This window comes from Drosophila persimilis, unplaced genomic scaffold, assembly GCF_003286085.1.
Source record: "Drosophila persimilis strain 14011-0111.01,24,50 unplaced genomic scaffold, DperRS2 tig00000606-arrow-arrow-pilon, whole genome shotgun sequence".
NCBI classification, from domain to species: domain Eukaryota; kingdom Metazoa; phylum Arthropoda; class Insecta; order Diptera; family Drosophilidae; genus Drosophila; species Drosophila persimilis.
In genome coordinates, this window is record NW_020825324.1 from 1,322,770 (window position 1) to 1,348,087 (window position 25,318).

At 45.1% G+C, this 25,318-nt stretch overlaps 5 protein-coding genes across 5 annotated transcripts; 3 read left to right on the forward strand and 2 right to left on the reverse strand.

The window, feature by feature from the left end:
- Positions 1-867: 867 nt before the first annotated feature.
- Positions 868-3,338, forward strand: LOC6597233 (protein obstructor-E). The gene is made up of 4 exons (XM_002022492.2): positions 868-1,034; positions 2,045-2,248; positions 2,307-2,510; positions 2,604-3,338. The coding sequence occupies exons 1-4, from the start codon at positions 983-985 to the stop codon at positions 2,858-2,860; spliced, it is 717 nt and encodes a 238-aa protein (XP_002022528.1). The 5' UTR covers positions 868-982; the 3' UTR covers positions 2,861-3,338.
- Positions 3,339-5,469: 2,131 nt separating this feature from the next.
- Positions 5,470-8,458, forward strand: LOC6597234 (protein obstructor-E). The gene is made up of 4 exons (XM_002022493.2): positions 5,470-5,605; positions 7,308-7,523; positions 7,607-7,801; positions 7,879-8,458. The coding sequence occupies exons 1-4, from the start codon at positions 5,554-5,556 to the stop codon at positions 8,106-8,108; spliced, it is 693 nt and encodes a 230-aa protein (XP_002022529.2). The 5' UTR covers positions 5,470-5,553; the 3' UTR covers positions 8,109-8,458.
- A 178-nt stretch (positions 8,459-8,636) lies between these two features.
- Positions 8,637-11,084, reverse strand: LOC6597235. Its single transcript, XM_026990619.1, has 2 exons — positions 11,033-11,084; positions 8,637-10,972 (listed from the first exon to the last, which is right to left on the reverse strand). The coding sequence occupies exon 2, from the start codon at positions 10,967-10,969 to the stop codon at positions 8,804-8,806; it is 2,166 nt and encodes a 721-aa protein (XP_026846420.1). The 5' UTR covers positions 10,970-10,972; positions 11,033-11,084; the 3' UTR covers positions 8,637-8,803.
- A 1,485-nt stretch (positions 11,085-12,569) lies between these two features.
- Positions 12,570-15,441, forward strand: LOC6597236 (ras-related protein Rab-10). The gene is made up of 4 exons (XM_026990631.1): positions 12,570-12,775; positions 13,411-13,610; positions 13,732-13,821; positions 14,035-15,441. Exons 1-4 carry the CDS (start codon positions 12,649-12,651, stop codon positions 14,230-14,232), a joined length of 615 nt encoding a protein of 204 aa, XP_026846432.1. The 5' UTR covers positions 12,570-12,648; the 3' UTR covers positions 14,233-15,441.
- A 605-nt stretch (positions 15,442-16,046) lies between these two features.
- Positions 16,047-17,854, reverse strand: LOC6597237 (N-acetylglucosamine-6-phosphate deacetylase). The gene is made up of 4 exons (XM_026990727.1): positions 17,623-17,854; positions 17,024-17,292; positions 16,427-16,967; positions 16,047-16,345 (listed from the first exon to the last, which is right to left on the reverse strand). The coding sequence occupies exons 1-4, from the start codon at positions 17,852-17,854 to the stop codon at positions 16,164-16,166; spliced, it is 1,224 nt and encodes a 407-aa protein (XP_026846528.1). The 3' UTR covers positions 16,047-16,163.
- Between the last annotated feature and the right edge of the window lie 7,464 nt (positions 17,855-25,318).

Here is a 25,318-nt window from a genome sequence, read left to right on the forward strand (position 1 = left end):
GCATATGAATGTGGCTTGCTGGCGTTTTTTTCGGCCACATCCACAGCATGTACTCCCTGGAACTGTTCATGCTTGGAATACCCTAACCCAAAACAAAAGTTGTGCTTGGCTGGCATATGATTGGAATGGATTTCCAGGCTTCCAGTCTACGCTCTTTCGTTCTCTCTCTCCTCTCCCTCGTTATGACTTCCTAGAGAATAGTCTAACTGTAACAGCTAGAGCTGCAGTCAACTCACGTAGTGGAGAGAGGGCAAGGGTATGGCCGCTGTCTTGTTGCTATTTTATTTCATCTTTACGCTCTCGCCTCTCTTTGTCGCCTGCTTCCTACATCATGTACTGTGCTCTCGCAAAAGATCACATATCAGATGAATGTATGCCCTAAGCCAGTGCAGCATTGGCCACATGTACATACGTATGTACGTGTATATGTGCATACTCGCAAGTCATGGGAACGTATGAGTGTGCCACTCTCCTACTCTTAGCTGATTTACTTCCTTGTGGAATACTCTACCCACCCAATCACTGCACTGACGCCTTGATCATAAATGTCGTCGGCCTGGCTCAACAGTGGAAGGGGAAGGGTATGCAAAGCTCGACTTGCTCCTCGCACCATTTGGTTTCATTACATCTTTGTCTCGCCTTTCTTTGCCACCTTCCCTTCCCAGCCCACCCCAGCCGTTTCCATCGGCCAGTTTAAGTGGCGGCACCTGCCCCTGCCCCACCTCAGAGCGGTGCTGGCGCTGCCATTGCTCTGCCGCGGCCGTCAACGGCGTCGGCGTCGTCGCAGCACCTCCGGGGCCGGTGAAAAAGTCTTGAAAAGTGCGCCTCTCTGCCGTTCCGTTGTTAGTTTAAGTTTAACCATCGCACCGCTTGAGTCGCGATTTAGTTGCTCAGCTGCTCCCCTCTTCCTGGAAGGACCCGCCGTCACAAAATCGTGTGCTGTTTTTGTTTCTTTACCCTGGAATCTGCATAAATTCACAAAATGAAATTATTTTTATGTGCCATTGCTGTAACGCTTTGTTTGGCAGGGACAAGTGAGTGTTGAACGGAATCGCTAATCGGTGATCGATGATCGATGATCAATGATAAATGATCAATGATCGGCTTGGATCGGTGATCGTGTGGAGACTGAAGGAAGTTTCGGTGTCGGTGTCGCTTGAGTGGTATAGATATCCGATATCTGTCTGTTTATTTGCATAAAAACACCCGCAGAAGTCGCAACTTGTTGCTAATTAGTTTGACATTGACACCAAATCAAGATTAGGCTTAGCCTCTTTTTTTTAATTTCTGCCCAGACGAGCGATTGACATTTAAAGTGACTTGAAATGTGGCGACCCAACCTTTCAAGAAGTTCCCAGATACAGACGCAGACGCAGATCCATAAACGGTTTCGAGGCGGGGCATAACGAGATGAGGAGTGAAAACCGGCTGGTGGCTAGGACTGGGTCTGGTCTCCGGGGGTCTGGGCAAACTGGCTGCTGCGCGCTTGCCAAGCCTAAAAAACGGTCGTTGTCTGCCTGAAATTGTGGATTATGCAACTCTTTGCACTCGTCATTGCATGGCGGGGCGATGCCATCGCGAACCACATAGACCAGAGATGCACTCACGAGTGTGAATGTGATTGTGACTGTGACAGATACTCCTAATTAAGCTGTGACTTTAAGTGCTCAAATCGTTATTCGCTTTTGGGAGATCGCATTTATAACGTACTGTGGGGTCTCGGGTCTGGCATTCCTGCAAGAGCTTTTCTGAAGTCTGAGTCTAAATTTTCTCAAGTTCTGCTAAAATTTCCCATACTTCTAGCACCTTCTGTTAAAACATATCCCCTGCTAACATTGCCATAGCCACAACCGTTACTCTGTTAAAAGTCCCCCACGTCATTTCTATGGCAAGCAGGAAACCGCAATGCCAATGACGGAATTGCCATCGACTGTTCGATCATCGGTCACGTTGTTACACTTTTCCGTGCTATGGAAAAAGTGAAAGTGTGAAAAACAAGTTGACTGAACTCTTCCCGTCTGTATATTTTTCTTCCTCCATCCAGCTGTATCCGCCGCCGGCTTCGAGTGCCCCAAGCCCAACGGCCAGTTCGCCGATGAGATCCAGTGCGACAAGTTCCATGTGTGCGAGGATGGTGTGCCCAAGGCGAGATTGTGCCCAGACGGCTTGGTCTTCGATCCACTGAACCGCAAGTTCAACAAATGCGATCAGCCCTTCAATGTAGACTGCGAGGACCGTACAGAATTGCGTAAGCTAATGACATGGAGTGACGTCCAAGACTGGTTTTAATTGATTTCCATTTATAGAGGAGCCCAAGTCCAGCAAGTATTGTCCACGTAAGAACGGGTTCTTTGCCCATCCCGATCCGGCTGTGTGCAATATCTTCTACAACTGCATCGAGGGCGATGCCCTGGAGACCAAGTGTACCGTGGGCCTGCACTTCGACGAGTACTCGGGCACCTGTGTGTGGCCCGATACGGCCAAGCGTGAGGGCTGCAACCCCGAGCAGAGTAAGTCCTTTCAGCTGCCTTTCGAGATGGACTTTTGACTGATGGGTTCCCAATTTTTGGTTTGCTTTCCTTCTCTCTTCACCATTCTTATAGGAATGTCTGAGACTGGCTTTGAGTGCCCCAAGGATCAGCCCAAGACCGATGATCGCGGTCAGGTTGTGACTCATCCCAAGTATCCTCATCCCACCGACTGCCAGAAGTTCTACGTCTGCCTGAACGGCGAGGATCCGCGCGATCTGGGCTGCCAGCTGGGCGAGGTCTACAACGATAACACAGAGATGTGCGACGCACCCGAAAATGTGCCCGGATGCGAGGACTGGTACAAGGATGTCGATGACAAGAAGGACTAAGCCGGCTCTTGTCCAGCGCCGCCCGCCGATAAAAGCCCAATGCGCGTCTCCCACTTCCTCTCTCCTCTCCATCTACACATACACACTACACCCTACACCCTACACCAAAACACCTACAGTCACACTCATGCACACTAAAAAAAAGGATTCGCGTCGTAGTCACTTAAAGTTAGTAGTTCTAGCCCACTTCCTATAGAACGTACATATGTATGTGTAGCAGTTAAACTCTAATCTATCCTCTGTCTACTCACCAACTGTCCGACTATCTGACTGTCTGACTGTGTCGGTCTTTCCGTTCTATCAAACTATACTATATTCTTCATTTTCTGTATCTACCTCCTCACCTGTCTATCGCTGTGCCCAACTGAATCTTCTGACCAAATTGTTGTGTATATATTTCCCCCTCTTTCTGACTTTCATTTAATTATTATACAAGAAAATAAACTGATTTTTGTTTTATAAACTACACCGGCAACTTCTTCTATCTATCTTCTATGTATCTTTCCACTTCCTCTAACTATATCTGTTCTTTACTATTCTCTATTCTATCTTTCAGCTCTCCTTGCCTTCTTTCCCTTCAAAATCCTCCTAGGCTATGCGATCAATCTGATCATATCATATGAAAATGGACTACTATTTGTAGCTTCTTCTAACCATATTCTATACATTTTTACTTCTCCTAAGGATATACTCGTATTTAGTAACAATACCTGTACTGTTTCTATATCCTAACCAGCTTCTCTATTCGATTTTCTTACTCTAAGAAATACTACTTTATACGATATTTTCTGTTTTTTAACATCTCCAATTAAGTTGGATCTCTACTTTGTATCTAAGATATCTTTTTAACTGTTTTCTTTAACATTTTCTTGGTCTATTGAAAAAACTATTAATTTATTTTGATAATATTGCTTGCCTATAGGCATCTTTCAACATCTGAAAACTTTATTTTCTATTTGAACAACTGTTTTACTCGAAGACTTGGAACTCTTTTGTGCAGCTATAAAATCGTATCTTCTGGTATACCTTTTAAAATACTATTCTAAATACTCATCACCTTTCTTCTCCGCTATTTTAAGCACTCTCTATTCAATATCTAGATAATATTTATTTGGTTTCTGACTGTTTCTTTCTTTGACTGGAAAACTATTCTGGCTATACAGCTTTTTGATGTGTGTTTATCTAAAGCTTAAGACCCGACTGTTAGTCTTCCATCTCATGTATGGATGGAAGACACACTTTTACTTCATTTTTAAATTAAAACATGATTTCAAAACTACAGGAAATCTTGTGTGTGTGTTTTGTGTTTATCTTGTTTGGAAATACATGTACATGTATATCGGAGATCATCTATTTCGAATAATCAATCAAACCTTTCACTCGGGACTTCGCAACACGCTGCAGCACAGGCAACAACAGAAAGGGGTGGGGCGGGGGGTCTGGGGTGATCTATTAACCCTTTGTTGGGACAGGGCACACAAAAGAGCCGTTAATTACCAAAGTGGCCAAAGCGGATTGCCGCAAGAGAAACAAATCACAAGAGCAGCAGAGCAAAAAAGTCAAAAATAAATGAAAAAGGCTGCAGGCAGAGCAGAGCAGCAGATTTTTTGGTTATGCAATAACCGCAGCAGCCACAACAGCAGCACAACGGCGGCCAAAAGTTTTGCAATAGTTAACAATGTAACGGTAATCGGCAGCAACAACAAACGAGACAAGAGCCAATCATGAATGAAGCTTGCGCTCTGCTCGAGCTTTGCCTTTTACTTTCAATCACATACTCGTGCATGCCATGCCTTCTGGAAGCTTACCCCAAATCACGTTTTGCATGCAACAACAGCAGCTAGCAGCAGCAGCAGCAGCAGCAGCATTACAACACCAACAACAGCGGCAGCATTCAAATAACAGGAATACCATCAGCATTAGCAGCCACAACAGACACAACAATAACATCTGCAGAAAGAAATAGTTTCAACAACAATAGGTTCAACAACAACAACTGCAACGAAAGTAACACCAACAGTAAAAAGGAAAGAAGTTACAACAACACCAACAGCTACACCTATGATATTTATATCAGCAGAATTATCAGTTACAAGAACACCACTACCACAACAACAACAACAAATTCAACACAAATCCCAACAGATTCAACAACACCACAGCCGATAACAGTTGCAGTTACACCAACAGCAAGGCACCGCAGATCATTCGATAAAACTGTGACAACACACAGAAAACTGCCTTACCCTCCCCCATCAACCGTCCTTCGCCACATCCCTACCACCCACCAAATCCCCCAACAACAACAACCCAAAGCTTTTGCAAAACTTTTTGTCGTTTGTTGGTATATTTTTTTTTCGTTTCTGTTTACTGTCGCCGTCGACGTCGCTGTCTGCCTCTGGCTCTGCCGCTACTGCTACCGCTACTTGCTTCTTCTTCTTGGAGTCCGGTATAAATCTTTTCAGTTGAGTTTGGAACGCGTAACCGTTAAAACGTACAAGCCACTTGGAGCGAAAGTTTCAGTTTTTTTTCGACACCTATATTTTTTTTGCGCGTGTTGTATATTTGAAATTTTGTTGTTGTTGTTTTGTGATTTTCTCTGTGTGTGTGTGAGTGTGTGTGCGTGTGAATTTCCGTTTTTGAATTTCCGCTTTACCCAAATTCATAATAAAAGAAACCAAAAAGTGTTAAATATGCAGAGAATGCTAGTATGCAGTATCCTGGCCCTGTCCTGGATAACAGTTGGTGAGTATTCCAAAAAGGGCCTTGGGGCGCGGTGGTGTTCATGTGTGTGCAGTATACTCGCACTCATACTCATTCCCAATTCGCAATTAGCGCAACCTTTCAATTACGAAGCATGTTGCTTTTACTTTCAAAAATTCCAATTGCAATCGCGTGAAGTGGTCATAGACGGTCGCCAGACCCGCCAGACCCACCACACCACACACATGCCACCGTTAGCTCTTTTGTTCTCACCTCAGTAGCAAGCCGAAATACCGAAATCAAAATCAAAATCCAGTTTAATTACTGGTTTCAAGCGAAGGCTAGGCCAAAGATTAGTTACCTGACTGCTCCAATTGGTAGATTGGTGGATACTTAACCCTGAGACACCGCCATGGCGGGGAGGGAGAGTGGCTTATTGCTGCTGATTTTGCATGCAGATCATGTGCGTTCGATCACTTTTGCTTTTCTGTTCAAGCTGACTCACAAGCGTAGAGCAGACGAGGGCCTGCCTGGGTTGGGCCTGGTGCACGATCATATGTAGATCTCCAATAACCGAGATCCTCAATCTAAAATCTAAAATCTAAAATCACTGATCATTTCAAGCCGTTTGGTGCTTGGCACCACAAGTATTCAATAAATACATATAGCATACGAGTATCAGGAATCGCAACCTAAATCAAATGCCAAAGCCCGGTCGGTCAAAGTAGAACTTGGGGCCCGTCAAACCAGTTGACAATTATGGGTGGGAATAAATAAATAAAACAAAGACTTGCAAAACAATCACTTGATACGATCTAGATATTGCCCAACCGACACGACAAGTTTAAACCAACAAAAGGTTAGGTTTAACGATTGGTAACGTTGCCATTTAATTGGTGAATGATCGAAGAACACTCTTCTTGATTGCCTTTCTTTAAATATCATTTAAGAGAACGAAGTAATAGCATGAGTTGTGCTACAATCTGGGAAGAGATCAGATCAGTTGGGATCATCTAACGATTGTTAGGCCATCGAAAGATTCGAGGCGCCATCGATTAACTTTCGTTTCGGCATTTTCGCCCCGAGAGAGTTTTCCCAACACACATTTTGTCCCAGACAAATTACCGGAAATCTTCACAGATTTAAATATATATACTCACTCGCACACATTGTATGCGTGTGCGTTTGTGTTTGTTGTCGGCTTTGGGCTCTGAGCAAAGTGTTGGCAGACAGGTAGGCAATCAACCTGTTACCCGATCTCGATGGTGGCATCGGCATTCCAAGCGATATACCCAGCCGACGGTTACATCATGTTACGGAGCCGCACATTTGCCGCTAGACGCGCGCCGCACCGCGCCGCTCCATGCCGCTTCGCGAAGATGCGCGAAAGTGTCGAGACGAGCAGTGGCGTCACTTGCACTTGCACTCGCACTCCCAAACCAGTTGCACGCCTCCGCCTCCTCATGAGAGGCAGGAAGGAAGTGGTTAATGGTGGGTGCTGGTGACATTTTTCGCAACTGCAGCTGTCAAAATTCGATGATTCGATAAAACAATCGAGATCGATCAATTACGATGATGTTCGACTTTGTTTAATGATTTTTAAATCGATAATAAATATATGCATGTCTATGGATTGTCCTTAATTCGTTAAGTGATTTTTACGGATCTATTTAATCGAAGCGAAATGGAAAAATTAAAAGTAGTAGTGGATATTTTACATACGTTTCTTTTGATCCATTCCCAGGACATGCTCTGGCCGTGGGCTCACCGGAGTGCCCCGAGAAGTACGGTGAACAGGCCTATGCCCACACCGAGAACTGCGACCAGTTCTTCCTCTGCACCAATGGTACCCTGACCCTGGAGACCTGCGAGAATGGACTGCTCTTTGATGGCAAGGGCGCTGTCCACAATCACTGCAACTACAACTGGGCCGTCGACTGCAAGGGCCGTCAGTGGGATCGTGAGTAGATACAGATACGGATATATCCATCCGATTGGGATAACCTTTAAATTGAACTTCTTTTGGACCACCCCACCCCACAGCCACTCCGATCTCCTCGCCGGGCTGTGAGTATCAGTTCGGTTTGTATGCGGTGTCCAAGGACTGTGCCACCACGTACATCAAATGTGCTCACGGCGAGCCTCACGAACAGGACTGCGATGCAGGCCTGGCCTACGATGAGCGCATCCATGGCTGCAACTGGCCCGACCAGCTACTCGACCACTGCAATCCCGAGGGTAAGATCCCCCACTGCCCAATCCCCACTCTATTTTCGAACTACATAACAATGTTTGGCCTTGTTGCACCCTAACAGCTGTCGTTGGCTTCAAGTGCCCCACCAAGGTGGATCCCAATTCGGTGGCCGCTCGCTTCTGGCCCTTCCCACGTTTCCCCGTTTCCGGGGACTGCCATCGCCTGATCACCTGTGTGGAGGGTTATCCCCGTCTCATCAGTTGCGGCGAGGACAAGGTCTTCGATGAGCACACGCTCACCTGCGAGGAGCCCGAGTACGCCAGCGGCGGTTGCGCCAACTACGGAAAGTAGAGATCCACGTCGTCTTCGTCCGATCTCGACTCGGATCGGATCGGATCGGATAGGCTCTGTATGTAAATACGTACATATGAAAAGCTAAATAGCTCCGAATCGATCTATCCAAACCACTCCAATTCACTACAATCTATCTATCCTATCCCTGCACGCGCAAGCCTTTCGCACTATCCCGAATTTCCTAGCGAAAAGAAACCCAATCCCGATTAAAAAAAATATTGCATATAGTAATTTTGCCTGTTAACATCGTCGTCTTTCTATCTTTCTGTATTTTATTATCTTTTTGTTGTTCTGTGGGCTTCCTTTTTGTATATGAATCGCAATAAAGTTAATTTTATTTATTGTAACACTTTTTTGGAAACAAATCCATGCGAAAACGAGCCACAAACGTTGTTTGGGCGCTGTCAGAAGTGAACTAGTATGTGGTTTTAATCCAACGGACTTTGAACTAGTTCGTGGAACGTAGTTTTGCCTGAATACTTCGAATGCCCCGTAGTATAATGAAAAACATGGAGTTAGGGAATATCGGATATTGGAATAGGATAATCAATTTTTATTCTAAAGATAAGAATATGGGAAAAGTAGTTTCCATCCGTGCGGAAATACTTAGCGGCCTAAAACTATCACATCAAAAATTCAAAATTAAACCTAAAGTGAAGCCAAATGTGGGCGACATCCGTTGAATACCTGGCTCAGTCGATCAGATGCCGTGAATGGTCCTGCGGAGTGAAGAATATGATCGCATAGATGAGGCCATCGCGCACCGACTCCGTGGGATTGCCCACGTTGAACATGAACTTGACGCGATGGCTGTTGGCGTCGGGCACGCACGAGTACATCGGATACCAGCCGGTCTTGTTGAACACCACGTAAATCTTGTAGATCTGGTTGCGGTAGATGTAGACGGGCCGGTCAAAGGTGATGTCCAGCAGCGAGTCATAGCGCACCCGGGCAGTGCAATGGGTGTAGGTGATGCGCGAGCCGTGCATATCCTGGATGTGGGCGTAGAGAACCTCGTTGTAGCGTTCGGTGAAGCCGGCGGAGGTCATCAGCTCGCCGCAGAGCACACGCGTGGGCACTTGGACGCCCAGTATCCAGATGTTTGTGTCTACCTGGAAGGTGACTCCCGCATCCGTGACGCTGGTATTGCGATAGTCGAACTGACGTGTCAGCGAGCGCGTGCAGTAGGCTCGGACCATGTCGTTGTGCTGGTTCCCAGCAGATTCTCCTCCACCTCCATTTACACCACCTATGCCACCACCACCTCCAGCAGCTGGTGGCTCGTTTTCATTGACGTTGTTTGGTCCAGCGGGGGCAGCTCCTCCGCCTTCATAGCCATCGCCAAAGCAACGCAATGTGGCATGGCTAGCGGGATTAGCGCCCGGATTGTCCGCCACACTCACCGTTTCCGGTGCTCGCAAGCCTATGGGCATGATACCCTCCTCGCCAAACACGCCAGCATTAATAGGGAGGGCGGGCGCGTCGGTGCGATTGTTCGTGCGATGTATTGTGGCCCCCATGCGGGAAAATAGCACCTCGCCCCCGTTGTTTCGGTTCCCAAAAACCGGAAAGAAGGTTGCCGATGATGTGGCAGCGGCTCCGGAATGACGATAGGAGGTGGACAACTCTCTCTGACGGTGTCCAGATTCGTAGAAGTTTCGAGTGCTGCGAGAGACACAGAAGCCCTCGGGCATGTTACAGTCGTTCAGGGTGGGACTGGAGATCTTGATGAGGATGGCGAGAGCCTCATGCTGTTGCAACAGCTTGGATCGGGCCGGGCCTTCAGCAAACTGCTGCGGTGTCATGGTAAGGAAACGTATCTTCTTGACGGCCTGCCGCAGCATCGCCCCGTCCATGATGGTACGCTGGGCATCCATTATGTTAATCATGTTCACCTCATCGTCGAGGGCATTGCCCGAGGCATCGCTTTCGATGATGACCACATCGTCAGAGGCAGCGGCATCAGCATCGGTATCGGCATCGGCATTGGAATTCGCATCAGGCGAAGCGGTGGCCGCTGCCGCAGCAGCTGCGGAAGAAGTTGAGGCTCCATTCGGATCTGCTTCGAAGCTGTCCCCATCATCATCCTGATGCATGTGCTGGACCATGGCTGCCACATCGGGCTCCATCTTGATTTCCTCCACCATTATATCGCCGGTGGAGTGGTCTGGCGACTGTTTGGTCGTGATTTCTTTGTCGCCGGATATGTAGAGGCCTTCGGGCTGGCCGGATTCGTTGAGAATGCCTCTCTCACTGGCAAACTTCAGCAGGCAGTTGAAGAGATCAAGCTCAGAGTCGATGTTTAGACGGTTCTGATCCAGTATTGCCATCAATGTGGATACCTCGATGTCCATGAAGCTGGGATCCAACAGCACCTCCCTGGTGTTTGTCGCAATCAGGTCCATGCTGCTCTGCATAATGCGCGGCTCATCGAATAGCTTGGCAAACTCGTAGGCGCGACAGGCGTTCTTGGGACTGAGATCGGCCCACAGGAAGTGGGTACAGCGGGTGACGACATGGGGCAGCATATATTTCTTGGCCACGTAACACAGCTCGCAGGCCTTATCAAAGGAGCCAATGGTGATGCGGTCCGTGTAGATGTACTCCATCATGGCCTCAAAGGCCTCCGGCTGCACATCGGGTATAACAATGGGATCGGTCTTGTCCGGCAGATTGCCAAAGAACATGCGCTCAAACACCGGCGAGCCCATCGCCAGGAGTAGCTTATGGCCGGCAATGATGCGGTGGTTGGGCGATGTGCCCACCAGGAAACGGCAGTCGGCCCATTTTTCAGTCTGCAGCAGATATTGGCCGCGATCCTTAATCGCAGTCAGATTGTTTTGCCAGTCGACATCCATGACCTTTTTTGAGCAAAGGAATCGTTAAATATCAGCCGCTATGTTTAGATCGATGCTATTTACCGGTTTTTTGTTCGAGCTTCCACGCAAATTAGGAAATTTGTTGAATTTAAAAGTAGAAAATGGGTAAAAACAAAGACAATTCGGAAATTGTTTAGGTTGCAGTGTTGAGTGTGACCGCAGAATTATCGTGAAAATATTCCGTCCGACCCTCAGAAATATACCGCCTCATTGTAAAAATATACCGTAAATATACTGACGAATTCAAGTTCCATTATTACTCGATTTTGATATTCCGTCGGGTATCACTAGCTAGATAGACCTTTCAGCCCTGCCCACATAATTTTATACGATTATTGAATCAATTTTCAACTTGATTGTTTTATTTTAAATACTTGCTTTTATTGGATTTTGAATAGAAAAATATTTTAGCGAAAAAGGTCAACCAACAAAAATTCGTAAGACAGTAAGACAGTAATCGTTCCTATTGTTCAATTTTGATATTCCGTTGAATAAAGCGGGCTAACTAAAACCTTCGCCGCTGCCAACATAGTTTTATCCTATTGATGAATAAATTTTCTACAAGATTAATTACTTTTGAGTACTCCCATTTACTGTATTTTGACTAAAACAAGGTTAAACAAGAGAGTTCAATATTGATACTATCGCTGAGGCTCTTTTACTTTATATTTTTAAAATGAGACGGTATATTTTTGTATATTTCTGAGGGTCAGACCGTATATTTCATCGCATTTTCAGATTTTAGTGCCACCATGTCTACCTCACACACCTTGCAAATGTGTATACTTTTCATAGTATTTTCCTGTATATTTTAAAATGCCTTATTGACTCACCCTCTTGTCAAATGCACCAAAGTAGAAAACGTGTAGAAATGCCATTTAGAGCCATGTTCCAGGCCACATCGAATACCTCAATTTTTTCAAAAATGCCGGAAGAAAAGCCATGTCAGAAAGGGAATAGCGGAGGTTTTCACACTGGCGCTTCAATGGGGCTTACATGAAAAAAAACGGGAAAAAAAATTTGAAATGTAAACCCTTCAGGTGTCGCTTTTGGTAATTACATAAAAATGTAGTTACTATGTAGCAAATGTGCAGTTAGCGCGTAGTTGCCATGTAGAAACATTAATTTAGTGAAAATTGTTTTTGTTTAAGTTTACGTTTGCTTAAGTTTAACCTGTCTTGTAGGAAATTGATTTAGTATTCGGATACAACTATAAGTTCAGAGCTGAGGGTCTTAGCTTGCTGGAAATATTCAACCGAATATCAAAAACGATGGAACATGATCGAACTTGAATACAAGTAATTCGTCAGTATATTTATGGTATATTTTGATATTTGTGACGCAGTTCGGTATATTTCTGAGGGGCAGAAAAAAGAGAAAAATATTAAGTCAAATCAAATGCGCATAGCTGAAATAAATCAACGTTTCTCATCAAATCAATCAGCACCCAAAGCCAAGAAACAACAAAACATATTTAAATAAAGCGAAGCATATACAAAGTGCATTTAGAGCAAGAGCATTAATCGCTTGTCACCTGTGTGCTGTGGGTGCGAGTGTGTGTGTTTGTGTGAGTGCGTGTGTTTGTGTGGGTGCGTGCGTTGTGTGCTGCGCGTGTGTTTGTGTGTGCTTTGTTCTATAAGAGCCGCTGGTGTGTGGAAATGGCGAAGAAAACCTACGATTTGCTCTTTAAACTGTTGCTAATTGGCGATTCGGGTGTTGGCAAGACCTGCATATTATTCCGTTTCTCCGATGATGCCTTCACCTCGACCTTTATATCCACCATAGGTGAGTGACATGGGCCATGGCCTGTCCAAAAGGCAAACGGGATATTCGTACAAACACTTTGCCTACAATTTACTTATGTAGTACATGTGTATGCACATGTGTAGATGCCGAAGTTGTGTCAGCTGTGGCAGTGGGTAGGCGGCGGCGACTGTGTCAAGGATATGCGTGTGTGTAATTGGGCGTGGCATTGTCTTATCGGTGGGATCAGAAACGGGAATATTCCCTGCAAAGGCATCTCGACATGTGCGCATATGTATGCTTATGTTTCTCAGTGTGAATGCAATGTACTGTTTCTCTCTGCATATGTAAATAAATATGTGTGAATGTAGAGATCGTTGCAGCCTTTGGACTCGGCCTGTGGAGAGCGGGTTACGGTAGCCCTGCCCCTAGTTAGGCAATAAAACTAGATTAATACACGTAACCGATACGTGCAAACATTTATTTATCTATCTGTCTCACTTCCATATCCGTGTCTGCCCCATGGGCTGTGTGTGTGTGCGTCGTGTGTGTGCTCTGGTGATTCATAATTTATGAGAGAGGACAACTGTTTTTTTTTTTTTTTTTTTGGTTTATGGCCAGGCGGCGTTCTAATGCATATTGTGACGTCATAACGTATGATTAAATTTTATTCTTAGGAATTGATTTCAAAATCAAAACCGTGGAACTGAGGGGCAAAAAGATCAAACTACAGATATGGGACACGGCCGGCCAGGAGAGATTCCACACAATAACCACCTCCTACTATCGCGGGGCGATGGGCATCATGCTAGTCTATGACATAACGAACGAAAAGAGTTTTGAGAATATCGTCAAATGGCTACGGAACATAGACGAGGTGAGTGCAAGAGTAAATAAGTGGTCCCGTTCGCTGATTGATTCATCATCATCACTCTCTCTCTTCCGCTCTCTCTCTCTCTCTCTCTATCTATCTCTCTGTCTTCTGTGGCTCTCTGCAGCATGCCAACGAGGATGTCGAGAAGATGATACTGGGCAACAAATGCGATATGACGGACAAGCGTGTGGTGAACAAAGAGCGCGGCGAGGCGGTAAGCAAAACTCAACCATTATGGCTACAGAAGCGGTCAACAGAATAGTGTTTTTATGGCAATATCTAAATTATAAGTTCTATTTCACTCTCTGTATTCATGAGCAGAAAAGAAGAAATGCTTCTCATTGCCACTATGATATTGATCGCAGCTGTAGGCAAGACAGCTTTCCATTCGTATAAACTGACTGTTTCCGTAATACTCTTCATTTAGATTGCCCGCGAGCACGGCATAAGGTTCATGGAAACGTCCGCCAAGTCGAACACCAACATTGAGCGTGCTTTTTGCGAGCTTGCCGAGGCCATATTGGATAAGACATCTGGAAAGGAGGCGGCCGAGAATCCTGAGCGCGTCGTCATCGATCGCCGGAATAATGACAAGGCCCCGGGCTACAGCAAATGCTGTGCGTAAAACGGGGACGAGTGGCCCTGAGGCCGGCCCGTTGGTCAAGGCTCTCTCTGCCGTGGCCGTGGCGGTGGCGTGTGTTTAGCTGTGCGACGCGAGACGATATATTGGGGGTTTGCGGATCGGTTTTTGAAACTGCTCCACACGCAAATGAAGCAATAAACGTAAACACACACAGACCGGGGTAGATGGAGACGAGAGAAATTACTTACTACAAGAAAATATGCAGAAGGAAAAGCAAGCAAACAAACAATAGAAACAGTAACAGAAACATCCTACCTAAAGTTTAAACAATTTGTAACAACGAACATTTGGAAGAAACTTTACAATCCGTAGACGACAATGATGTTTGTTATCAGGAAGCTTCAGATACAGAAACAGCTAGAGATACAGATACGTTAGTTAACGCACAACACATTTTGAACCAAGAACAATTCTCGACCAACAACAAAACAAACAAAAATTATAAACCGCGCGAGCGAGAGAAGCAGAAGAAGGAGAAACAGAACTGCATTTCATGTCTGTCTCAGGGCACTGCACTCCAGGATTGTTTAAGGCGTGTTAGGCGTGTCAGGCTTCCCAGGAAAGCGGACATCTTGAGCGATTTCTAGTTAGCTAACGTGGGACAGATTTTTTACAATACGAGTAATACGATTAGGGAGTACCACAGAAGAACAACACCCTTTTTTCCATAGACCATCTCTAGGCGAGAAAACGCTAGAAAAACAAAGCAATTTTTTATAATGGAACATTTTTTGATATGCTATATACCATAATTCCTAGTACATACTGCACCAGCGCACCTTTACTGCTCCATCTTCCATTTCCATTTCCACAGTCCGCAGTCCGCAGTCCACAGTCCACAGTCCGTAGTCCTCTGGCAAAAGTGTGGGTGGGTTTTTCTTCATCGTACTATTTGTGTTTGCAGCCTAGATATCTACCAGTAATACATAGGTGTGTATATATATACTCATGGGTATATGCTATGGTACTTATATATGTAGCTTGATCTTGCTTTCGTTTTCGTTTTCGTATCGTTTCGTTTTGTTTGTAAGTTGTCGCAGAGTGAGGAGGGGTGGGGTTGGGGGTCTTCTGGGTCTGGAATCACTCATCATGCCAGGGGTTTCGCTGTGCCTGTTTCCACAATTGTTTTCTGATCAATGCATATATATAGTACACACCATATGTGTGTGTGTGTGTGAGAGAGTGTGGGGGGAGGGGGGCGGGGTGTTATCGTTTTAATCGCGCCCAGCCTAAAACCTAAAAAACCTATATATTATGATGTACGTTTGTGTACTTTTTCCTTCTTGTAATTTTATTGTAAGCCTATTTTTTTTGTGTAATACTTATTATTTGTAATTGTATATGGATTTAGTGTAGTTGTCCACACCAAATGATTTACCGATTAAAAAAAATATAATGAACAATCCAAGCCATATCCCAATACAGCGATGAAGGCCGCATGCGGAGTATTTTGTGGTGAAAGGAAACCTTGTGGCCGATCCTACGATTTCACATCTACTTTTGTCTTAAATCTCAACCTAAGCACGATGTTTAAAGACCTCAAACTTGCATCCAAAGGATTAGAAGGTTTCTTCGGTGGAATGAACAGATCTGTGTAGTGCATATTTGGAATAATGCTTCATTTTGGAGGCATATTAACATGTATATCACTTGAGGAGTCGTGTTTCAAACGATTTATCTACAATTTTACAAACTTTTATCCAGTGAACAGATCTGAGCTGAGGGACATACGGGGACATCCTACCAATCCTACAAATCACAGCTTTTACGTGCAATACAGAAGAACTACTCTGCAATTGGAACGTAGAGATTTCACAGTTTAATCAGAGAATCGTGCGTGTATAATACATATGTGCATCCCAGTATCGCTTCTATATCCGTGTATATGTACATATAAATATGTATCGCATGTACTATTTGATGCACTGATACACACAGGAGCCCGCTATCCAGGTGGACAGTACACGCAGCTCGTCATTCAGGAGTATGAAGTCGGCATCGGAGTCAAAGTCTAGGGTTCCCTTCTGGTGTTCGATATTGATGCAACGGGCAGGATGCAAGGTGGCCGCCTCAATGGCATACACAATAGAGCAATCTGTGGGATCAGGGACAACGATTACGATGTGAAGAGGACCCATTTCATTATCAGAGCAGGATGGAGTGGCTCTCTACTCACTTGTGGCCTTTTGGAAGATGCGCACACACTCGTCCATTGGCGCGATGCTGCCGCAGAGGGTCTCGGTGCCGGCGATAAAGGCCTTGCCCCTTCTGACCTCCAGCGGCAGCTGACCGATGTGATGGATGCCATCTTGCAGGCCCAAGGCCGAAATGGCATCGGTGACCAGGACGAGACCGTCGGGATGGGTGCGATAGGCGATCCTTAGCGCAGCGGGATGTGTGTGCACACCATCCGAAATGATGCCGAAATAGACGGTCCGTCCCTGGGGCACGGCATCGGAGGAGAGCAGTCCCACCAGGCCGGGGTCGCGATGGTGGAACGGCAGCATGGCGTTGAACAGATGCGTGATCATGGTGGCGCCCTGTTGGACGGCACGCTCGCCGTCGCTCAGTGTGGCTGCGGAATGGCCCAGGGACACGGTTATGCCTTTGGCCACCAGCTGTCCAATGACCTCCGGATCGCTGACCTTCTCCGGCGCCAAAGTAATGATCTTAAGGCGCTCCAGCGATCCATATGTCGTCTCCAGTGTCTCCAGCCCCTGCAGATTAGATCATTAGAGAGGAATGGGACTTGAGACTTGAGAGATCCGCTTACCTTGTCAATTGTCTGAATGCAGTTCTCAGGATGGGCACCCTTCTTCTGGGGATTTATGAATGGCCCTTCGGCATGGATGCCCAGGATTCCAGCTCCTTCTGGCACCCTTTTGGGTATGCGCGGCAGTATCGAGTGGTAGCTGGCGTTTGGTGAGGTCACTAGCGTCGGGCAGAAGGAGGTAACGCCACACCGGACCAGTCCCTTGGCCACCTTGGTGACGCCCTCCTCAATGGTGTCCTTGTCGTGCGAGAAATCCACACCATAGCCACCTGATCGGGAGTGCAATGTGAAGTGGGAATTCAATAAAGAGTAGGCATTAATGGGGTCATTCCCACGCACAAAGCGACCCAAAAACAAAGGCATAGCTTATCACACAAGCTGGGTTAGCTCTATCGTGACGCCAGTGCGGTGCACCACTTGTGGGACCGCCAAAGGGGCGATAAGATTAACGAGCTGATTACGGGGACCGCCAGGCCATCATGTAATTGGGTGAATTGAGAAGACCCGCCCGACCTTGACGGACTGATTGAATTCGCAGCGAAAGTGAAATTTCCAAATGGGAGTGCGAGAATAGCTATGATGGTGGTAGCGGGGCTTACCATTAATCTGGAGGTCAATGTAGCCGGGGGCGATGATGGCACCCTGGCAGTCGATGCGCCTGTGGGCTCTTGTCTGTTCATCAAAGAACACGGGCTCAGGATTGACGATCTTCCCATCGCGCACCCACAAATCGTCGCGGACCAACTGGTGGCCGCGCACCAGGCGGCAGTTGGTGAGCTGCAGCAGTCGCAGCGTGGGGCTATCACAGTCGCAGAGTCGTGGTGCGGCCATGGCGGGAGGCAGTCGTTTACTAAACTAAGCTTATTTTAAACAGAAAACAAATTAAAGTCCATTAAAAAAAAACGTAAAACGTAAACGAAAACGAAATTAACGATAACAAGCAATCAGTGTTGCATAGGGGTAAGCCTCAAGTGCTGGTAGGTGCGGAGTATCGAAATACCCTAAATATCGACAAGAATGGCAGTCCTTTGAGTGCCTCATCAGCCACCTTTAGGCAGTGTGCAGCCTATCGATACTTGTCTATTGAGGTGGGAGATTTAAATCATGTAAATGCATTTCGTTCCATTCCTTAACTCAATTTTTGACTGCACTCTCAACTCTTGGGTTGACTATTTATACACTCTCTGTGGCCCAAGTCCAATTTGTTTTTATGGCACAAAATGCTTGGGGGAATTAGCCATTTCGCCACTTTGACACTCACATGCCAGTGCCTCTGCTGATGCTATCGCCGGACCATAGACGTACGCTGTGGACGCAGCATAAAATGCCAATATTTGCCAAACAACAGAGGCAAACAAGGGCACAGGGTGCTGAGCCACTGCCCGCCTGCCGAAAATGCAAATGCAAATGATAATGATGACACGGCAGCTCCAACAACAGCCCCAAACAGAAACAAACATAAAGCAGGCCCAGCCGAAACCTTTGATACTCTCGCAGATCCATTGAGAACTAAATATGTATATGAAACGTTCAGCAACAAAAAAAGACGCTATAGCGACTAAAAAACATCATAAGTTCACATGTACATACATATATCCCGTGGAATTCCTTATAGACGGACAGCCGTTGTACCCTTTTGTGAAGGGCATCGCAACTAAACCGTTAGCTGCAGGTGGAAGCACGACAGCCTCCTGTCCGTCGCCCCAACTGCACATACTCGTAGGCCGCCTGCGACGGACGGCGGCCGATGCTGCTGCTAATCCACAATGGCCGACATTTTACACAAATTGCAGCGCTGTTTCCCTCTCTTGATATTCACCTGACCCTCCCCCTCTCTCCTACTTCCTCTCTCTGCCCTGCTCTACTCAAATGACTTGCAAAAAGGGGTGGCAGAGGGGAAGAGTGCACTCGAGGTGGGATGCATAGGTTCGTTCTTTTTTCTCTATTGGCAACTGATTAGCATTTAAATTAAAATGTCGCAAAGTGGCCTTAACAAAATGTTCCACTCTTTGTGTGCATCTCGGCCCGCCCCGTGTGCTCACTCTGTCTCTCTCTCCCTCTCTGCATCATCGCTTTGCCTTGCGACACCCCACGATATATGCCATTGCAGTTTATTGTCTCCCTCTTGGTGTCACCTGTTTATGCCGAGATTGGCTCGCCTCGTTCCTTTGTGTCGTGCACATTAGGCGTGACGAGAGAGAGCGAGCGAGCCGGAGACAGTGTGAGAGCAGGAGCTATACACCATAATAGGCAAATATAGTTAAAGCGATCTCTGGCATTGTTTTGCCTTGAAAAGACGCACTTTGGAAAGCTTTCGGAAGGGAACGCCAGCCGTACGATCATGAGATGGAGAAACTGGCGGGCAAAAACGCTCTTTTATATACATATGTATGTACATATGTAAATTACTTGTTCAGCTGAAAAAGCATTAAAAGAGCATCAGCGCTGTTAGCACCCCAGGTTAACAGCCTGTTATCGCTCTCTGAGAATAGTATCGCGCTCGCTCTCAAGATCCACACGCGACTTGAGCTTTCAAGCTCGAACTTGCATTAACATACATTTTAATTACGTTTCAACCCCCGTTGCAACCAGCCGCGAATGTAAACTTGTTAAACCCAAATAAATGCATATTATACATACATACATACATATGTATATGCATGCAGCGAGACGCGCTCGACCTTATTCTTCGCTTGCACTTGGAATACTTGTTTGCACGTGGACCTTCTTCGGTCAGAGCTTTGGATCCAATACCTCTGCGATCCGTTCAGCCACCAGCAACTTGTGATCGTCTTCTTTCAGGTTCTTAAGGTACCTAAATGGTTCTACATACATAAATATATTCAATACTACTCGTACCTTTCCCTATATTAATATTCATATTCATTTATTTGAATATTTTTCAACAGACGGGACCATTCAACAATGATGATGATTTTTGACATAAAATTAAAAAATACGAGTATGTACAAGTATGTATGGTTCTGGTTATTGTACGCGATTCCGTTTATAATCATTTTCTTTACCATCAATATTATGGTTGGCATCCATCATTTAGTTGGCACTTCAAAGAGCGCATTTCATAAGACTTAATTATGGGAATTAATTGTCTTTGAATGAATAATGTTAATTGATTTGTTCGCGTCCATTTACACACATATCCGAGTGCTTTTATATATGGTACATACATACATACATATGTATAAGTATGTAAATTTGTATGTGGGTATACAAAATTGAAGTAATCAATGCTCCTTATGGAGTCCTTCAGACGTGCGTGTCTCTGACTGCAATTTCCCAATTAATTAATCGAATGCCAATTCATTGCTGTTTATAAAAACAAAAAATTCCACAAACGAAATAAAACAAGTGATAATGCCATTTGTCCGGGCCTATAAACCTTTTGAATACCCTCTAAATCGACAAAATATCTAGGTATCCGGTATGATAGATAGGTGGGATTGTGGATCCTTTCACATAATCCCAATTCGTTGGGACAAAAGAGATACCCTTTTTATAAAACCAGAATACCCTAGTAGTATAAGTGCCGAAAGTGCCGACCCATCTTTTATACCAGTCGCTGCAGAAAAGGATGTGCAGGGATAGCATTGATCCTTCCTGGGCAAATACTCGTACAATATACCTTGGCATAGAGAATAAATGTACAAATGTATAAACATTTTCGGTTATTTCAGCCGCGATAATTTAACAACACGGCACGTATTTCATTTCGACGTGCTAGTGGGTCTCGTTCTGTAATGAGCGATGGTTCGAGAGATTAAGATGGATGGTAATTGTGATCCACCTTTAACCGGACAAATTGTATCTCTCTTCCTATTTCTTTGAAATATTATACACGGCTAAAATATCTTTACTTTGCTGGACCCTGACACACTTTTCGATTTATGCGGGTAGTTTCTATTGCTATTCTTAAATATGAATATGTACATTCTGACGTATTCCCAATAATAAAAAATGGTCATATTTTTTGTTTCTAGTGAAGACGTTGCTCAGATATGATTGAAGTGTTTTGACTGCCCCATGTATTCCATTTGAAAGATCTGCAAATCCGCGTACAGAATTATGCTCTGCGCTGGAAGTGTAATGATTCATTTAATGAGTAATTTGAGTAATTATTCGAGGTGGCTATTTATCGTATATGTATGTATTAAATGTACGTTTACGTAACCGCACAATTATAAGTAAATTTAATTAATTAAAATGTTGGTATGTGTCACAGAAATGTTTGTCATTGTCCTGCTGCTGACGCAGACGGACGGACTAAATCGACTCCGTTCTGCATTTATTTAGAATTGAATTACTTTACCGTGCAATATGCCACGGTGTTGTGTTTCTGCACAAGCTCCTTCTCGGGCCTGTGGACCGCTTTTAGAGGCCCTCCCTCTGCCATTCCGTAACCCCTTAAATGTCCTTCGAAATTGTCTCATTTAATATTCAATAATTTCCCCAAAAAGCTAATAAATCAGATCCAAACACTTTGTGACTTCGGCTTACTGTCTGGGAAATATTAAGCTTTCAAATGCAAAGCTTATCCATTTTTGCGGTATTTACTTTCAAAATTTTGACAGGAAAACATTTTTTTCTTTTTATGTTTTGAAAACTTTCATTGATTAGGCGTCGTTTAAGGTATCGTATATGCTTTGTGTACCAAAAGAAAAATATATTTATTTAATGTTTTGGCAACGTTAAAATTTAAAACAATTTCTTTAATGGTTTGAGTAAGTAAATATATCCGTTTAGTGGCTTTAGGTCCCAGCAATATAAGATACTAATCATGAATACTGTTCAAGGAATTAAGATTCTTGTGCGAATTATATTTAAACAAATAACTGGCTTTGAAGGTAATGTTTCATTGAATTTTGATTTATTGTTAGCTTATTGTTTTTGTTCTCTCACGCAATGTTTCCACTGAAGGCAGTTTTTGATGGTCGGTCAGTACATGGCCTTTGGCACGAGCCTGCCGCCTGTTTCCTGTCCGGTGCCCAGTGTCCTTGCCCACAGGATTCCCCACGCCCCCGTACACAGACCCTATGCATATATATGCGCTACTTATGACTGTGTCTGTGGGAGTAGGAGTGTGAGTACGAGCATGTGTATGTCATCTATGCTCACGTATCAATAAGTGCTTGAGACGTGGACTGAATTTTTTATTACAGTTTGTATATGCACAATAGTGGATGTCCCTACCCAGGAGTGGCAGGACCGGCACTAAGACGGAGGCTACGAATTCAGAAACAGGAACCGGACCGGCACCGGGACCGGGACCGGGACGGGGACGGGGACGGAGACAGGGATGGAGACGCAGCCGGAGACCAGAACCAAGGTACGACAACGATGACGACGAAGCTGTGTGTGAAGATGCGAAATTGCCTGTGAAATATTTTCTAGGTACATACAAAGACGCTTGAAAACGATTTGGATATATGTACATACATATGTACATATCCACATGTATATTTAGATATCCAGTATACCATATTTAGTGGAATGTCGAACGATGGGGAACGGGAAGGAGTGGTCCTTTTTTGCTGCCACTCTCGTTGCGGCAGAACGTTTAGCTGCAGGCGTGGCCGGCAAGGACAATTGGCCAAGATGGAATCAAATCAGTTGCAAACTTAACCAGCCATGGATAAGGATATGACCCACAAGTATAGCGATTGCGATGGCGATGGCCCTCCCAAACTCACGGACAATTGCCTCTAATCCAGGAGCCAGCGAAGGCCCGGAAAGGGATTAGCTTTGAACTCCACTTGTGGTGGGGGTTAGTGTAAGTGTATAAGTGTCTTCCCTTCCGGGAACCATAATGCGACACTTGAGTGCGGTAAAGTTTTCATTCAACTAGGCCCGATATGGCCGAAATCGCTTTAGAGGTAATTTATCTTGATGGCTACTTGAGCCCGGCCCTACCGCGGGCCTCTCCTCTTTGTTAATTAAGGACAGAGTCGAGGCCAGGGCTTTGGCCTGGCCCCAAAGGGAAATAACTGATTTATAAATCAATAAAAACATGTGCATAAATATTTGCCAAGACAATCTAAATAAATTATACTGCCAGTGCAATGCTCTGTCTGTGTTTTTGGTACACTGTGAGAAATAATTCATGCCTGGATTCTCCACCCAATCTTAAGATCTTTCATTTTATTATTACGAATTCATTGAGATCTTCATCACATTATAGTATCCAACGTAAAGATCTTAGGTTAGAAGCTTCAAAGCCCGAATGCAGATGGATAGATATTTTCCTCAGTTTTGAGTGCACAAAAATCTCATGCAAAATGCATGCGAAAGTCAAACGAAGACAGTCCCTGGATGCATAGACGGACAGACCAAAGTACGGACAGGACAGCAAGATGAATCCTGCAGCTTACTTATTAACTGGCCTCAGGACTCCAACTCCACCTCCACCTCCAGGACCACCTCCAGGACCACCTCCATTTTTATTCCCCTCTCCACATCTGAGTCTGTCTTGTCAGATTTACTTTGCTTTGGTTCATAATTTGATGTATTGTGCTTTATGGAACGCAATTTAAATATGTGCGCAATTACGTAAAATGTTTGCCAGTCTCCTCTTCTCTTCTCGTCTCCTCTTGGCCAGAACACCCATTGCTGGCCCGCACCAGCATCAGGGCAGCCACATACCGACCGGAATCCAACATACGTTGCTCTGGATGGTTGACCAAAACGATTCCCAACCATTTGGACGTTGCTGATGACTGGGGCAGGTGCCAACTAATCAAAAATGCTAGCAATTATAATTGATTAAAACGGCACGGCATGGCACGGCACGGCACGGTATGGATGATGACGACGACGATGGTGATGGTGATGGGGATGATAGCGCTCTGTCCGGACTACGGACTACGGGCCTTGGGCATTACGGGGCGTAGGCGAGGGCGATGACGAGGGACAGCCATGGACAGTAATGGGAAAAGCCAGAACTGAATGTGCACGGCCGTAGGGGATGATATTGAATCAACGCCTTTGCTGGCAAAACGGTTTCGGTTACAGATAATGCCACCTTATTGGATTTTGTTTGGGCATCGGTTTCGGTGCTATGCCCTCCCGATCCACAGATCCAGAATGACCATAACAGAAACAGCATACAAATGCCATACGAGTACGTATGTGTTTAAACGTTTAACAGAACCATTTGTTCCTACATAAATGCCATACAAATTGCAGCAAAGGTATTTATTCAATATTGAGAACTTAAGGGATTTTACAAAGCCCTACCCAAAATTGCAATGAAAAGTAGAGAAGAGAGGATCAAGGGCTCAAAAAATATATATATATAGCATCTGTCTTACTTATCGGAAGGCTATACCTTATACATATGAGCTTATGGGCATTTCCTTTACTAGAAGCTTAATTTTTTTCGCTATTTTTATAGCTATGTTTACCATTATTATCTCCTATGAGAAGGATGATTCTTGATCAAAGTTTTTCCTCAACGCCTCCCTAACATATTGAACTATAACTATACAAAAATCCCAGTAAATTGGCCCAATATCGTCTAAAGGAATAGTTTGTGACTTGTTTTACCCTGGAATTTGGTAAGGTAATGCCAGTAACGTACATCAGTTGCTTCCGCGGATTTATATGGAAAAAACCGGAGACGAGTCTTAATCGCGAAAGCCACTTCTGTTTTTGTTAGTCAGGTCATATTTTGGCTTATTTCTTTTAAAAGCCTAATTACATTAGAGTTAAAAAAAACATATGTGATTGATTCGATAAGAGCTAAGGCTCTTTGGTTACGTGGAAATGTCTAGTCGTTGTCTCATCATGCCCGTATTCCAATCAAAGTCTCGTTCGCTTTTATCAGCTCTCATTTTAAGCTGTCCTTTATATGGATTTCTCTTGTTTCATCCTCGCTTTGTCCTCCCGCTTGTTTCAGAATCTCTGCTCTGCTCATCCGATCACAATCATCGGTGGTCACAAAAAGCGCATCGCTATGGCCGTGTCCGCAAAAATGTCGTGGAATCAATTTTGCAGCAAATTTTCAATATGCACCACCGCGAGTGGTAGGCCGGTCCAGGACGGTCCAGGCCGGGCGTGGACCCACCTTCGGGACCAACATCCCTGACTATCCCTTTATCTATCGCCTCCTCGTCCCTCCCTCCCAGCTAGTATGTCGGGCCGGGGACTAGGCCCTGGTATGTGGTCGTGGCTGGATTCTAACGGACCAAACTGGGACCACACACGAAAACCCGAAAATGTAATTGAAAAATGATTTTGTTACACATGTCCGCCCGTTGCCTAGGCATGGGGAGCCGAAGC

Excerpts from the sequence above, each read along its gene's own strand:
- LOC6597237 (XM_026990727.1), bottom strand. The coding sequence starts at position 17,854 with ATGGCCGCACCACGACTCTGCGACTGTGATAGCCCCACGCTGCGACTG. Across the intron at positions 17,293-17,622 it reads CATTGACCTCCAGATTAATG|GTGGCTATGGTGTGGATTTC; the intron begins GTAAGCCCCGCT and ends ACTCCCGATCAG. Across the intron at positions 16,968-17,023 it reads GCATTCAGACAATTGACAAG|GGGCTGGAGACACTGGAGAC; the intron begins GTAAGCGGATCT and ends TCTAATCTGCAG.
- LOC6597235 (XM_026990619.1), bottom strand. The coding sequence starts at position 10,969 with ATGGATGTCGACTGGCAAAACAATCTGACTGCGATTAAGGATCGCGGC.
- LOC6597234 (XM_002022493.2), top strand. The coding sequence starts at position 5,554 with ATGCAGAGAATGCTAGTATGCAGTATCCTGGCCCTGTCCTGGATAACA. Across the intron at positions 5,606-7,307 it reads CCTGTCCTGGATAACAGTTG|GACATGCTCTGGCCGTGGGC; the intron begins GTGAGTATTCCA and ends ATCCATTCCCAG. Across the intron at positions 7,524-7,606 it reads CAAGGGCCGTCAGTGGGATC|CCACTCCGATCTCCTCGCCG; the intron begins GTGAGTAGATAC and ends CCCACCCCACAG.
- LOC6597233 (XM_002022492.2), top strand. The coding sequence starts at position 983 with ATGAAATTATTTTTATGTGCCATTGCTGTAACGCTTTGTTTGGCAGGG. Across the intron at positions 2,249-2,306 it reads CGAGGACCGTACAGAATTGC|AGGAGCCCAAGTCCAGCAAG; the intron begins GTAAGCTAATGA and ends TTCCATTTATAG. Across the intron at positions 2,511-2,603 it reads GGGCTGCAACCCCGAGCAGA|GAATGTCTGAGACTGGCTTT; the intron begins GTAAGTCCTTTC and ends CCATTCTTATAG.
- LOC6597236 (XM_026990631.1), top strand. The coding sequence starts at position 12,649 with ATGGCGAAGAAAACCTACGATTTGCTCTTTAAACTGTTGCTAATTGGC. Across the intron at positions 12,776-13,410 it reads GACCTTTATATCCACCATAG|GAATTGATTTCAAAATCAAA; the intron begins GTGAGTGACATG and ends TTTTATTCTTAG. Across the intron at positions 13,611-13,731 it reads GGCTACGGAACATAGACGAG|CATGCCAACGAGGATGTCGA; the intron begins GTGAGTGCAAGA and ends GGCTCTCTGCAG.